Below are 14,717 nucleotides of genomic sequence, written 5' to 3'. Positions count from 1 at the left end.
AAAAACCCAAAAAAAAACAAGGTAAATGAAAACTGTTTGATCTTAGGAAATTTAAGGAAGGCCTTACCTGCCATGAATTGCGGTCACACCAAACTTTATGCTGAAGGATCATTCACTTTGATTTTGAACTATACGTCCATGCAACAAGTAGCAAGATTTAAAATTAAGTAACATACCATTGTAGAAAATCGATCTACCAATCGTATGAAGTTATAACTAAAGGGCTGAGAATCCTAACTAGCTGGAAATATTAAGCGGAATATGAAAATCGAGGAAAATGATTTAACAATGACGGTATATTTGCGGTATACTTGGAAAATTAGGTATATTTTTAAGGGGCGTACCGTATATTTGATCGATAACTCCTCGGTCACACTGTACGCGCCCCACAAATAAACATTGCAAAATAGCGTACAAAACATCTCCGCATCCCGCGCTTATAATTACTTTTATGGCGCATCAGCAGCAACAAAGACGACGCCCCACCACGGCCCACAAAAGCCATCAGCAGGAAAGCCGCCGACACTATATTAGCAGCTAACACTGGCACACATCATTACGTTTAAACAAATAGTTTGCCTCCATTTTGCATCGTCTTGTGCTAAAGCTCTCCATTGATTTATTGGATCAAGCAGTGGAACTACCGCAAGATATTGCCTATTGCCAGCTGTCGTGAGAGCAGAGAGGTACAGAAAGAGAGAGAGAGAGAGAAAAGTGAATTTTGTGCCGGTCAACGTCCTGCGGCGAGGTGAAGGTGAGCGAAAGGACATTGCGCCTACCGGCTTCCCTCTCCCACGCACACGCATACAAACGCTCTCACTTACACACGCTCTTTGGTCTTAAGTGTTTTCCACCACATTTCGGCAAAAACAACGTTCTTCAAGATAAGAGAAGACCGGTAAATAACCACAACAGCGTAATCAGAGGTCGCCCCCCGCAACCGCAACCAGCAACCAGTAAGCACTCAATCCCCCCGCGAAGCCACAACACACACACACACGAAATGCGGCTGTTCCCGGTACGCCTCTCGTCCGCCTCGTCCTCGATGGCGAGCCTGGCCAAAATGCTCGACTTCTACTCGGGCTTCAACCCATCGCCGCTATCCATCAAACAGTTTATGGACTTTGGTGAGTGTTATTAAAAATTAATTATTCAATGTGTTTTGTTTAGACACGTAGTCCACGTTGACACGTTCCGCTTTGATCTTATCCGATTTCCCTCGCCTTCTTCGTTGCATAATCGATAGGCTACTGCTGCCCATAAATGGAACAAAGCTGAAATTATTTCTTCCAAACAAAATATCTCTTATAGACTTCTAGAACCTAAAAGATTTTCCTCGTAGATGTTTAAAGTTGTGCGGCTAAACTGCGCAACGTTCCGTTATCTAATGCCCAATTGAATTGTCAATTAAGCAGCTTTTTATTCGGTCCCAGCAAACTGTTGATTGTGCCGGGCGGGGGAGAGCGGTACAGAGAGGAAGGCGCTCAAACAATTGAATGCTCAGTTCTGTTCAATTCAACTCGGCCCCCACACCCGCTGGCCGCTGTCTGTTGAACGGGACGGAAGTTAGAATGAGTCAAGTTGTTGTCTCTGAATATATAAACATGTTTTGGCGATGAAATTCTAGCGCTGGGAAAGCAGTTTTCCTGCCCCCATAAAATGTATGGCACGTGGCCTTCAATGACGTTTCAATGTCAGGCAGGCGGCTCTGCTATCCCTAAACAATATGGTTACTCCCTTCTAAGCCTCACCATAAACCTGCCCCAACAAGCGAAACAACCCAGAAAGCGCTCGAACACACAAATACATACAAACACAACAAACACACACAAACGCACACTGCTACACAGCCAGCAGCTGGAGTGTCTTTCATAGCATTCAGGCCTTGTTTGCTCGCGTGTTTAAGGTTCTTTCCACAGTGTTCTTGGGGCCTGCTAGCTGGCGGCTGCTGCCTCGACACAAATGGCAACTGACTTGCACAGAAAGTCAAAGCCACTTGGCTGGAAAATGAAAATAGCAAGATGGAAGGCTCTTCGCTGTCCCTGCAGAACGATTCTAAAATACCCTTGCAGAAAGCATACACATAAATTGAAGTCCAATTATGACAAACTAGAAATGTATTTATCCGATTTTAATCGGACCAATAGACCTTTTTCTAACCTAGACGTCTTATTATTCTTTTGTCAACTGATATAATGAGCCGGTACTAGATGTTCCGATTACATTTTGTACAGACATTACTCTCTGGAACGTTCTGGCAAAATTATATTACCTTCCCTCTGCAAGGGTATACGAAACACTTGACGGGCCAAGGGGCTTGGTTTTGGGTTCAGGATACTGTGCTATTATCATCTATATTTAGACCCAAACAAGAGGCTCTTGTTTTTATCTCTTTTCACATGCCTGCGTATGTATTCTTTTAAAGGCTGTACTTGCTTTGAATTACTTCAATGAAGGGATTCCATTCCTTTTCCTTTTATAAATTAGTTAGTTCTCCTGCAACAAGGTTGGTCCCCACTATACACACCCTTTAACTAGTAAAATAAAAAACTAATAAGCGCCTGGCCCATGCTTGAACTTTGAGCCCAGGCGCCAGATAAGGTTTGTTTGTGTTCCATTTGTTTTTGTAGTCAACTGTACCCAGTAATTAATTGTGGTGTACTTTAGTGGCTTTACTGCCCGTCCCATGCCCCCCATATACACTGGCTCATAAACTGTGAGTAATTTGGGTTTATATCTACAGATTGGGTGGCATTGTTATTAGTTTAGACTTCAATCGATCTGTTTGTCAGTCCCATAACATACATAGTTAGTATATACGAACGATTCAGGTGAGCCATCGATTAACGCCTCCCCGGGCTCTGTTTCCATTCTCACGAACCTGATCTAAGTGTACTGAATCAGGTACGAGATCTCTGGTGTGCTCAATTCGGACAAGGGTACGAAAATTCACGTCTGCTGACGGGCCCCATTTACACTGCCCCTTTTTTTTAGAGGGAGGCGTCTGCTATCGCAAAATGTTTATGGGGAGACTTTATAGTAGAACGATTTTGTTGTGGCTAATATCTGAAGGTTGGTTCGGGCTATCAATGGAAAATCTTAACAAAACATAGGTATATTATAATGGGGGCCGGATTTGGTTTGAGAGTGATATCTATTGGCAAGGCCCAAGTTGATCATGTGCCAATTGGCTGCGTGGGCAACACACAATTTTGTTCTCTTAAAAAATAATATTTTTTATATTTTTTGTCATGTGCATAAACGTAGAATATTGTATAATGGAAAATTTTTGATGGATCAGAGCATACAGTGACCGTATTGGGCAAAGTCCAGGATGCCGTCGGCTCTTTTTAACCCACCCACAATTTGGACTTTGTTTTGGCCAGACGCAAAGACAACACTCCACAGATCTCACGGTTAGGACTTTGAACCAGCCAGAACAAAAACACCGAAAATATATGTGAATACATAGTATAAACGGCAGACGTCAACAGTTACCGAAAAAGTGTGCACCACGAAGCGATAATAAATACGTAGACGTTTCCACACGCGCCGTAGTTTGTCCGGGGCGAATGTGAGTCAAGTATACCCAAAATAATGTGACAGAGAGGATAGGAGAGGAGACTCGCACTAAATTGATCCAAATTGAATGCGGAATGATGATGAGATGGATCATGATGCAATAGATGAAAGGGATTATCAGGCAAAATAGATGAAAGGAATGGCCTCGGTAAACAGCTGCTGAACGGATAGTGAGAGAGCTGGTCAAAGAGAGGGTCAGTGAAAGCGCGAGGTGTGTCGTTGTCGGCTGCTGCTCCAACATGTTGCTTTCTTCCCGTCCCTTCCTAATGTAATTGCGTTTATCGCATTGATAAAGTAAACTGTCAAGGCTAGGGGTAGTGGGGAAACACAGGGACAAATTGAATTGCATTTTTGCTGCGGAGGGGACAACGAGCTTCCGTGGTAAATAATTTAATGCGCCAGCGATGATTGAATCCCAGCAGAGTAGGGAATTTTCCAAGCGATAATGGGAGATTGAATTTAAGCCAATTTTCAATTCAATTCAAATCTCTGCCCTCCCCCTAGAGACTAAATGCGTGCTAAGCTTTCAATTTACCGTTGCCAACACGCAACCACTTTTCGAGTGGAAGCTTCTGATTTATATGGCACTCTGGACTGAGGCAATTATCCAACTGTGCAATTGCATATAGTATAAATGATTAATTCGCTTAATACGTTTTCAATTTACCGCCGATGAAAGTGAGGGTGAGTGGGTCTTATCTTCGGAATTGAAGTGAGTGGCAATGCATCACAGTGCCAGACGGAGCAGACAAGTTGATCGAGAGAGCTTTGTCTGTACTTACGTCTATTTGGTTTTGACGACAACAATCAAGAAAGTGGTAGAGACAGAGATAGCAAGCAAGAAGCAGAGAGATACAGATATGGCGAATTATAAACAAACAAACAAGCAAGCAACAAGGTGAGAAAGAAATATAGAGAGCTGCAAACAAACATCTACTAAAAAAGAGAGCAGAAAAATGGCAAACATGCAAACAAAAACAACTGATCGAAAAGCTTTATTTTGAGGTCATATCAGCAATCGGTAACTAGCGGGGGAGACTAGTGGAAGTGCGGGGAGAGAGCGCGTGTGCTCGCTCACCTCACTCTCCAACACAGCCATGTATCTCTCTCTCCACCTTTGTTTGATGTGTGTCTCTCTCCATCTTTGCCCACAGTTCGGGCAGCTTCTGGCAAGTTCTTTCAGTTGGAATCTTGGCGATGTTTTTGTTTTTAAACGCTCTGAAGAGAGAAGAAAAGAAGAAGGTTTTATATCATAAAGTTAAAAAAATATATATGTATGTTTAGTCCGATTTGTACTATGAGAACGTACGATCTGATAGGGTATCAAAAGCGTTGGCCCCTAATCTGACCGTCTTCTTGTTGTTTCCGATTTGTTTTTCGGCCCAGTCCATCAGGTTATCGCTTCTCTTTCCGTATTATTTGGTATACCATTAATAACTCGTTTTATTGATTCTGTTTTGTTGGCCTGTTCGTTACAATTGCCTCATCGACGGGGCGGCTCGAGTCCAATTTATGCTTTAGTGTGTACTACGCGGCCATACATATCCCATTTGAGTATCCAATCTTATATAGTATAGCTTTTGTTTTGTTTTCGCTTCGGGTCTGGAATCTCAATTAAATGCGACTAATTTTTGAACGTGCCCCGTACTCCACACTCCCACCACCTTATCTGTCAATTATCAGTATAAATTTTGATGACTCTGGGGCACAATAATCATTAATGAAACAAAAATACCCAAATGCAATACAAAATATGCCCACAGAAATGGGGGCGTGTCTGACTGGCAGCCGGTCAAGGCCCCTTCGAAAGTTCGTTTTTGTTGAACGTTATCAGTTGTCTGTACGTACGCCTCAATCGGCTGTTTCTTTTGCTTCTTTTTGTTACGAAACTGTTGACAATGGACAAACAAGCAGAAACAGAGAGCAACACACGCACACACACACACATGCAGAGAGAGAGAGAGAGAGAGATAAATTATTGAAAACAAATAAGAACAAAAGGGAATGCAAAATACTTGACGAGGGCAAAGTTTTCTGCGATTTATTTTGTTAATTTCTTTGCCTCAAGAGCTTTGAACTTAGGAGCTGAGCTGAGCTGACTCGCCTTTATAAGCATATACCTTGTACATACATACATAATTTAAGTACATTTGTACCCAAATTGTATGTACATACATATGTATACATATTCTAAGCAAAGGTTTTATTAGTGGCCGAGGCTTATTATTTTTCTTCCATTCTGATAGTTTAGCTGCACCTACAAAACTGCAGTGTAATGAGTATGTAAACTAATCCTATATTATAGAGTCTATAATATAATATAGACTGATTGCTAGTTTCGTTTCGCTGTGATGAACTGAGGCATGAGTCTGTCATTTGCAAGCTCGTGATCAATGCACATGAAACGTGGCTGCATTGATAAGACTTCGCCGTACAAACAAATACTGTGTACCATAGATCTTGCACTTATAATTTCGACATTTATAATCATTTATATATTGTTGTTTACTTTTCAAATCAGGTCAAAATGCCTGCGAGAAAAAGTCGTTCATATTTCTGCGAAAGGAGCTGCCGGTGCGATTGGCCAATATTATGAAGGAGATTGCCCTGCTGCCGGACAATCTGCTGCACACCAGATCGGTCAGCGAGGTGAGCTCCTGGTATGTGAAGAGCTTTGAGGAGGTGCTGGAGTACGAGAAGGCCGATCCCACACACGACAATTTGCACAAGTGAGTCAACAGATATTCGGATTGTTTCAGGCCAAGATTTTAATGGTTTAAATGCTTAATTTCAGGTTTGTGCATCATCTGGATCTCATTAGGAATCGGCACAACGATGTGGTGCAGACGATGGCCCAGGGCGTCATTGAGATGAAGGAAAACGAGGGCGGCACGGTAGATGCGCCCACCGAGAGCTCCATACAGTACTTTCTCGACCGGCTGTACATGTCGCGCATCAGCATCCGGATGCTGATCAATCAGCACAGTGAGTAGTCGAGGTCTCCATCAAGATGATTGGTCCACTCAACCATGTCCTTCCATTTCCGCAGCTCTGCTCTTCGGAGCGAATCCCCACTCGGGTGGTCGGCATATCGGCTGCCTGGACCCAGCCTGTGACCTGTCGGACGTGGTGCGCGATGCGTATGAGAACGCCCGCTTCCTCTGTGATCAATATTATCTGACGAGCCCAGCGCTGGAGATCCAGGAGCATAGCAGCGAGCCGGAGGGTAACCTGCCCATCCGCACTGTGTACGTGCCCTCGCATTTGTATTACATGCTCTTCGAGCTCTTCAAGAACTCCATGAGAGCGGTGGTGGAGCATCACAATAATGACAACTGCGACACCCTGCCGCCCCTCAAGGTGGCCATCTGTCGCGGCCAGGAAGACATCTGCGTCAAGATCTCCGATCAGGGCGGCGGCATACCGCGCTCCCAAACGGACCAGCTATTCAAGTACATGTACAGCACGGCTCCGCAGCCATCCAAGTCGGATTTGCACACGGTTCCTTTGGCCGGCTATGGGTACGGTCTGCCCATATCCCGCCTCTATGCTCGCTACTTCCATGGCGACATTGTGCTGCTCTCGTGCGAGGGCTTCGGCACAGATGCCATTATCTATCTGAAGGTTTGTAAAAGATACCTTTTCTTGATAACTAAATATATATTAATTTGGTTTCTGCTTCCAGGCTCTGTCCGATGAGGCCAACGAGCTGCTGCCCATCTTCAACAAGACGAGCTCCAAGTTCTATCGCGCGACGGTGCCTACGGGCGACTGGTCAATCAGGTAAAATACCCTAAAAAGAAGAAGACGAGCGCCGTGAGCCAGTAGGCGAGTGATAATGCCAAAAGAAATCGCCTGGCTGTGTAAAAAGTTTGTCCCATCCTGCACCAATCCAATCCAAACAAACCCAAACCGAACAGATCCCAGCTGCACCCGTAATCGCCTCCAACCCAAAAACCCGATCAAGTGAAAAGTGTTTATTTATTCTGTATGTTCATGTTAAAGTTAAATACGACCCTTTTTTGTATGTGCCCCCTTACCTTCCGACCCACTGTTGTAATTGTTTAACTTTTATCCCGTTTTTGTCATTTTAACATTTGACATTCCACAAACATTTTACTCACTCCGAAGAAGCTGGGCCCAAGTTCTGTTTTATTTTCGAGGGGACGATTGGAGCGGCAAATACGGTTACATTGGCTTTTATAATTACGTCTCTAGCAATTAAACACGATCTACAAGATATATTTACATATGTATACACACATATATACATACACAAGCACTCAAACAGCAAACAGATGTTATGAGACAAATTACGAAAGTAGCTATAATTTGTGGATTTTATTTAGGCTAGAGCCCCAAACTGCATGCAATAACAAATTATACAATACACTTCTCTTTTGGAGCACACTATTTAAATTTATATGTTAAGTGATGAAAGTTTTAAAGAAATAAACTGTTGAAATTATATTTACACACGAAAAAACAACACGAATTCCTTATGTTTCTGTTTTTGTTTATTATTTAGTTTTAAAATAAATGTTTCGATAGTAGGATACAGTTCCTGGGCAACATCTTCAGTTACTCCCGTGTTTTCATTATTTCCTTTAAATAACAATTGATTCCAAACTAAAGAAATTGCTTGCTATTTTGATTGTTTTTGGTTTGCATGTACTTCAATTATTATTCTGCTCATAAATGATTTCTTTTTTTTAGAACTTTTCCAATCGTTGGCGTTATATTTATGGTTTTTTGAAAAATCTATAAACCTCTTTGGAAGTAAACCAAAACTGATCAATAGTAACACCCACTACCCGAGCTTAGAATCGATATTCTTTGGCCTTATGAAACTCTTTGATTTTCTAGAGTTCGGATATGAATGCCAGACAGCTGTCGGCCACCATACCGAAACGCTACAATGACTTTGTCCAGGATGCTTAAGGCGATTTCACGCACGCAAACTGCTAACAGCTACTCAGGTTAAGGACGTACACATATGACACATGATTCAGGAACAACACAGTTGGATATACAAGGACATGCATAACGTAGATGTTATCAGTAGCTCTAGGCAAAAACATTCCCAAACTGCAGCAGCAGCAACAGCAAAAGAAGAGAAGCCATCAATCACTACAAAAAGTGTTCGTACTCGTATTCATGGCAGTAACGTTAGTGAAGTAAGTTTACGTGTTGTTTTCAAAAATGATGATAGATAAATAAATAAAGCAAAATTCGTTAAAGATCAACAGGAGATGCGATGGAAGTTTTCTTTTAGGCACTACATTTTATTCTTCACATACACAATAATAATAGTAATAATAATAATAATAATAATTTTCTATATTGCATCGATAACATTAAATATTGTTCATTTTGCTGTGCTATACAATAATCGGTTCTCATTCGTTTGGGCTTCTCTTTACAATTATTTTATACAAGTTCTCACATTTAGTTTTAGTTTTAGCGCTTTTTCACATTATCACTCGTTAACATTGTTCGCTCGACCTTCATTTAGACTATTTTTCGACAACAGCAACAAATGGGATGATGTTTGCTTTACTCTTTGTTTTTCCTTTGATTTGATCTCTCCAGCTCTGCTAATAATCATATTTATAATTACAATAATAATAGTGGGAAAATCATCATCATAATAATATGCAATATAAAATCGACAAAAAATCAATGATAATAAATACAATACAATACAAATATATATATTAACAATAATACACATTCTATAATTCGAATTGGAATGCGTGCGAATCGGAGAAACATTTAGGGGAAAATGTTGAAACGGATAAGGTTAACGGATAACGATAGACATCCATCCCATGGGATTAACTGAAATTGCTTCTCCCTGGTTAAATGGCCTTGATAGCACTTCCTTCATATCTACTTCCGCAAGGGATCCAAACTCTCCAGCGAGAAGTCGTCGATATTCAGCTGATTTTGCTGCAAAAGCGGAAAAACATTCCAATGAATTTGCTATCTTGTGAGGGATATCAAGAACCCACCTTAAATATGGTCGGGCCATTGCTCATCTCAAAGGGATCCGAGCCGAATAGATCCGTGTTGCCATTCAGCCCATTGCTAGTTGTCACCGAGGTGCTGCGCCTGGGTGCAGCAATCTTTGGCGGCGGTGCCACTGCAATGACAAATTATCCAGTTATAAGTTATACATTTAAGGAATATTTTGTAACCTACATAAAGGCGGCGTTATGTTTAGCTCGCTGGAGAAGCCACTGCTGTTCATGCTGATGCTGTTGGTGCTGTTTATCAATAAGCTGCTATTGGTAATGTTGTTGTTGTTGGTGCTATTGCTGTTGGTGTTGTTGTTCTGCAACTTGTGATCGTTGTTGTTGAAGAAGAGTTGCTGGCCAAAGCTCTTGGGTGGCTCGAAGCCAAACAAATCATTGCTGATAGCGTTGCGGCCATTGCTTCCATTGCTATCCTGTGTGGACTCTTCCGCGCGTGGATCGAAATCGCTGTCCGAGTCGGAGTTCAGCAGCAGCTCATCCATCTTCTGGCTGTTGCTCTTGCCGCTGATGCTGATCTGGCTAGACAGATTGTTCCGCGGCGGCACAATGGGCAAGAAGGAGCTGGGCGACGAGGAGTGTACCGATGCCGTCGTGGAAATTGTGTCAATCAGCAGCTTATCCTCGTCTGCAACACGGTTAGACAATCAATTGAAAGATTCCATCGAATTTGAATTAAGCTTACCCAGCTTGCCGTTGCTCAGAGCCTCGCCGCTGGCATCGATTCCATTCTGCAGCTCACTGGAAGGTGGCACCTCCAGAATATCCTTGATGCCCAGTTTAAAAGCATGGCATCCAGTTCGGCCTTTGGCAATTTTGAGGATAATTCACTCAGTCGCTCCTTGTACAGGGAAACTGTTTGCTGCAGATAATTGATCTGCTGCTGCGCCTTGCTCAGATTTGTCTTCTCGGTGCTGTCCATGTACTTTCTGTAGGCAAAAAACGAATCTCAGTTAAGTTTAAACTACTCAAATAATTGTTGGGGCCAGAGCCAATCCCACCTGTAGGCCAAATCGAAGGCTTGGCCGATGGTCAGCGTTATGTCCGAGGCCAATTTGTTCGAAATGAAGACAAAGCACTCGTGGCTCTCCTCGGTTTTGGGGCTGCCGCTGCCATTGGTGTGGCCATTTGTCGTTGCCGTCAACTCGCCCTCCCGTGTCTTGACCGTTTTGGCAATGAAGCTGAAGAACTTCTTGACACCCTTCTCGTCCGCACAATACGAGATATTGTACAGAGGAAACTGGTGCAGAATCTTGTGAGTGCGCGGCTCCTGGATGGCCACCCCCTTGATGCTGATGGTTATCTCGAGCTTCGTGAATTTCTCCTGGGTGCCCGTGGCCGCCTTCTTCATTTGCTGCGCAAACTGCAGTTTCCGTATGGCTTCCTTGACCACCTCGATGCCCTTGGGTTGGTCCACGCTCAGGTTACCAAAGAACTGCAGAAAGAGAGACAAAGAGAGACAATGAATCGGTGTCAGCTGGAGGTCGTCACACTTGGATCTCTGATCTCACTGCTGTTTACTCTCACCTTGACTAGATAGACCGCATGTCCGCTGATGAGCTGCTCGGGCGTGTGCAGCCAGTTGCGCTTGCCGCTCTTCGACTCGCTTTTGGAGTCGCCACCGTTGCTGCTGCCGCTGTTGTTGTTTCCGCTGGTGATGCTGCCCTCGTTGACGGTGTCCTTGTCCTTGTCCTGCTGTTGCTGCTTGCTGCTATTTTGCTTATTCCAGAACTTCAGCTGCGCCATCTTGGCAGCCGTCTTGCTGCCCCCGGTGCTTCCACTGCTGTTTGCTGGCTGATAAGGCATCGTCGTCGCTGGCGTCGTCTTTGTCTTTCGAAGCTGCAATCGGAAAAATGAGATTCAATTTAAACTTTGACCAGCGGTGATTTTCACATTCATCCCATCATCTCCGTCTGATTGAATATAAAATTGAATTCCAGCTGTCGCCAGAGCTGAATGATGTATGCTGGCTGCTGGCTGCTGTACTGCTAATTATTGTTATACAACCAACTGAATCTAAATGTATTCTTTTGGCTAATTGCAAATCGTGTTCGCGATACAGAGAGAGAAAGAGAGAGGAGAGAAGTCTCTAGGGGGGGTTCACTGAGCGGCTGAGAAAGACACGAATGTGAGGGAGCTGGGGCTCAGGTGCAGCCTCATGTAAGCCAAACCCACACTGTCATCTACGTCAGCGGCAAACCTGTTGCTGGGAAGCAGTGGCACCACCACCGGGCAGGCGCAACCATCAGCTGTCGCCATCAATGCACTTGGACCTGGATATATCCCATACACATATGTACATACATACATACATACATAAATAGGTACATAAATGAGTACTTGTTCAGTGTATTTACAGTACGTTTCAAAGCTGGGAAATCACTAAAGCCAAGAATAAATTCGCGGATAGACACCATCAGATGCTTCGTAAATGAGATGCTATCCCACCTTTGTTATTGAATGTCGATGCTTATCGCATTGAGTCACGAACCGGATAAGAATCACGCTCTCTTTGGCAAACACTGTATACTATAAAATACGTTTAACGCTTTTTTTGTTAATAAAATAATAACTTGTACTGTGTCGAATACAATTATCAAGGGGAACTTTGTATGAATTCCAAGAAACAGACAAGACAATTTCAATTGCAATTGAATCTTTTTGTAGATTTATGTTGAATTATTTCCGGTTTGTCGCTAGTAAAATAATAATGATTGATTTTTAAATGATGTTCGAGATTTTGGTTGTTTCCGGGAACCCAATGGATCCACTCATTTCCCACTCGATTTTTTCTTAAAATTGTTGTTGTAACTGTTCCTCACAGCAATATGTAAAGGCCCTGCAGTTTCGAAACGGACTGTCTGCACGTACAGGTAAGTTCATATGCACATTTGGATGTCATTGTGTCTGCCTCCAAGACAATAAGGTAAAAGTTTCTCAGTGAAAAAGGCAAAAAAAAAGGCAACCAGAATTAGAACAAAGTCGCAAAGCTCGCTTTTGGATCAAAGTCACACCTTGGGGACGGACGCGAGATGTTTTTTGTGGGTTCCCTCTCGTGCAATTCTCACATTTCGTGCCGTCTCATAATTAAGAAAAATCTTGCAAAATTTAATGAAGCTTTTGTGTTATTGTTTTTTGTTGCTATTTCTCTTTTTTTGTGATTGTTTCATGCAGGCTCACATACGGATTTGTGTGTGTACACATATATTTCTTAAGTTTGATTTATTTTGGAGTTGCTAGCGGCATTGAGGAGGGGCAGGCAGAGCAGAGTGTGCGGATGGCGGTGGCATTAGGCAATCGCAAAAGCGAAAGCTAAATTGGCCAAAAACGGCCAGAGACGACGACTGCGACGACTGCGGGCTCTACGATGACGACAGCGACCGATGGCGGGCTATAAAATACAAAAATTCGAAAATAGCACTGCGCCACAGCTTACAGAGCTCCCTAGTAAAACCAAACGTTTCGAATCGAATACCCTGTGCAATTGTGCGCAATTATGGCGGGAGGAGGAGGCACACAAAAAAACTGAAGCTAAGCAGCAGCAACATTTTCAAACGATGAACAAAAGATAATGTCGACAACTAAACCGCAAAGCACACAGCATACATAAGTACTGGGGAACACAATCTACAAGTGTACAAATGTACGCACACAATATATTTAAGAGATGTCGCGGAAGTCATTCTCGACGTCGCATGTAGATGCTTCTCTCCCCTACATCACAACAATCCTTCTCATCCCGCATCGTTTGGAATGCAGACAGCGTAGGCAAAACACAAAAATAAAGCTTGATATGGCGGCATGGCATCAATAAGTGAGTGCTGGAATGAGCTAAATTACTACTGATAATGTAACAAGAGCTGCTTGACACTAATCCTCCACTTTTATGGGGATGTAACACAGAATGGGAAATATGTAAATACTGTATGCAACAATGAGATCAAAATTGTCAAACTTACATACATATGTATGTATATACAAACATTATCTACATATGTAGATGAAGGAAAGCGTAGATTGTCTAACAACCAAGTTCAATTTTAATTCATTTCTGAAATTTTTTAGATTTTACCCTCTGAATTATCAAACCCTAACATCGCTTATTCCTAAGAAAGCTAGATTTTAGTTTTCAAAAGCTATGCAGTCATCACTGAATACCGCAGAGGGAGATTAGACAACAGCAGAGTCGTTAAGTACATCCAATATGTAAATGGCGGTACGAGAATATGCCCGAACATGCTCTGAAGTGGGGCCAGTGGGGTGAACGGCAGGTGGAGGCGGTTTGTACTCAAATCCAATTGGACCTGCGCTGTGCACTGACTGTGAAATGATTGTGAACCATTTTCGCTTCTCTCCAGCGTTTCAATCGCTTGTCAGTCATATATTTTATGCACAGCTCTCTGCTGACGTCGTGTTTCCCTGTGTTTATGGGTATTTTCTTTCCTTTCCTGCTGAGCAGACACTTTCTTTGGAGCTTCTTTGGGCAACAAACCACACTGGTGGCACAAGCACTCAACAGGTGTTTGCTTTTCGTGGACAGCGACTGTAGAGCATTGCACAAGGCCAGCCAGCCAGTCAGCTAGCAGCAACAACAAACAGAAGAGAGCGGCTTTTTTATGGCAAACTTTCATAATTAGCAGAAGGGGGAGCGGGGGCTCTGCGTGTTTTGCTTTTGTGCGTGACTATTTGTTTGCAGCAATTACGGGAATGTTTTGGAAGATGGCCATGCAGAAAAAACACACAAGAGATTTCATTGAGCAGCACACTGACACACAAATGCTAATTTTTTAATAATCATTGTATTTGGAGAGTAACTGCATGAGCACTTTTGCTTTTCTTTTACAGTTAACCACAGGTTTAGATCAGTCACAACACGCATACCGTAAATCTCAACAGTCGCAAAGGAGGAGCACAGTTACAAGAGTGTTTCACCGCTATTTCTAGAGCGCCACGGCGCCAATCACATACGTACACGACGGGAGACAGCTGCGGACTACACAACAAAAAAGCCCAGCTCCAAGTTTTTCAAGTCGTTTCGTTTAATTCACTTGCACTCCGACACACACACACACACACTCAAAAGGGGGGAACATGGTATAA

At 43.0% G+C, this 14,717-nt stretch overlaps 2 protein-coding genes across 3 annotated transcripts; one reads left to right on the top strand and one right to left on the bottom strand.

Annotated features, from left to right (window-relative positions):
• The first annotated feature begins 365 nt into the window (after positions 1-365).
• LOC117892151 (pyruvate dehydrogenase (acetyl-transferring) kinase, mitochondrial) lies at positions 366-8,723 on the top strand. Of its 2 annotated transcripts, XM_034798199.1 has the most exons (6): positions 366-1,127; positions 6,104-6,311; positions 6,377-6,567; positions 6,632-7,206; positions 7,268-7,365; positions 8,451-8,723. In XM_034798199.1, the coding sequence occupies exons 1-6, from the start codon at positions 1,004-1,006 to the stop codon at positions 8,521-8,523; spliced, it is 1,269 nt and encodes a 422-aa protein (XP_034654090.1). In that variant the 5' UTR covers positions 366-1,003; the 3' UTR covers positions 8,524-8,723. The 2 variants fall into 2 exon arrangements, with proteins under 2 accessions (XP_034654090.1, XP_034654088.1); XM_034798197.1 differs by lacking the exon at positions 8,451-8,723 and having other exon boundaries at positions 368-1,127; positions 7,268-8,050.
• A 321-nt stretch (positions 8,724-9,044) lies between these two features.
• Positions 9,045-14,636, bottom strand: LOC117892152 (PTB domain-containing adapter protein ced-6). The gene is given in 8 exon segments (XM_034798200.1): positions 9,045-9,534; positions 9,597-9,727; positions 9,787-10,245; positions 10,303-10,404; positions 10,407-10,546; positions 10,619-11,052; positions 11,145-11,456; positions 14,499-14,636. Coding segments are annotated over 7 exon segments (1,605 nt in total). The 5' UTR covers positions 11,424-11,456; positions 14,499-14,636; the 3' UTR covers positions 9,045-9,474.
• Positions 14,637-14,717: the final 81 nt, after the last annotated feature.

The sequence above is a fragment of the Drosophila subobscura genome, chromosome E, assembly GCF_008121235.1.
Source record: "Drosophila subobscura isolate 14011-0131.10 chromosome E, UCBerk_Dsub_1.0, whole genome shotgun sequence".
Classification (NCBI taxonomy): Eukaryota; Metazoa; Arthropoda; class Insecta; order Diptera; family Drosophilidae; genus Drosophila; species Drosophila subobscura.
This window is presented reverse-complemented; position numbering and strand designations above follow the sequence as displayed.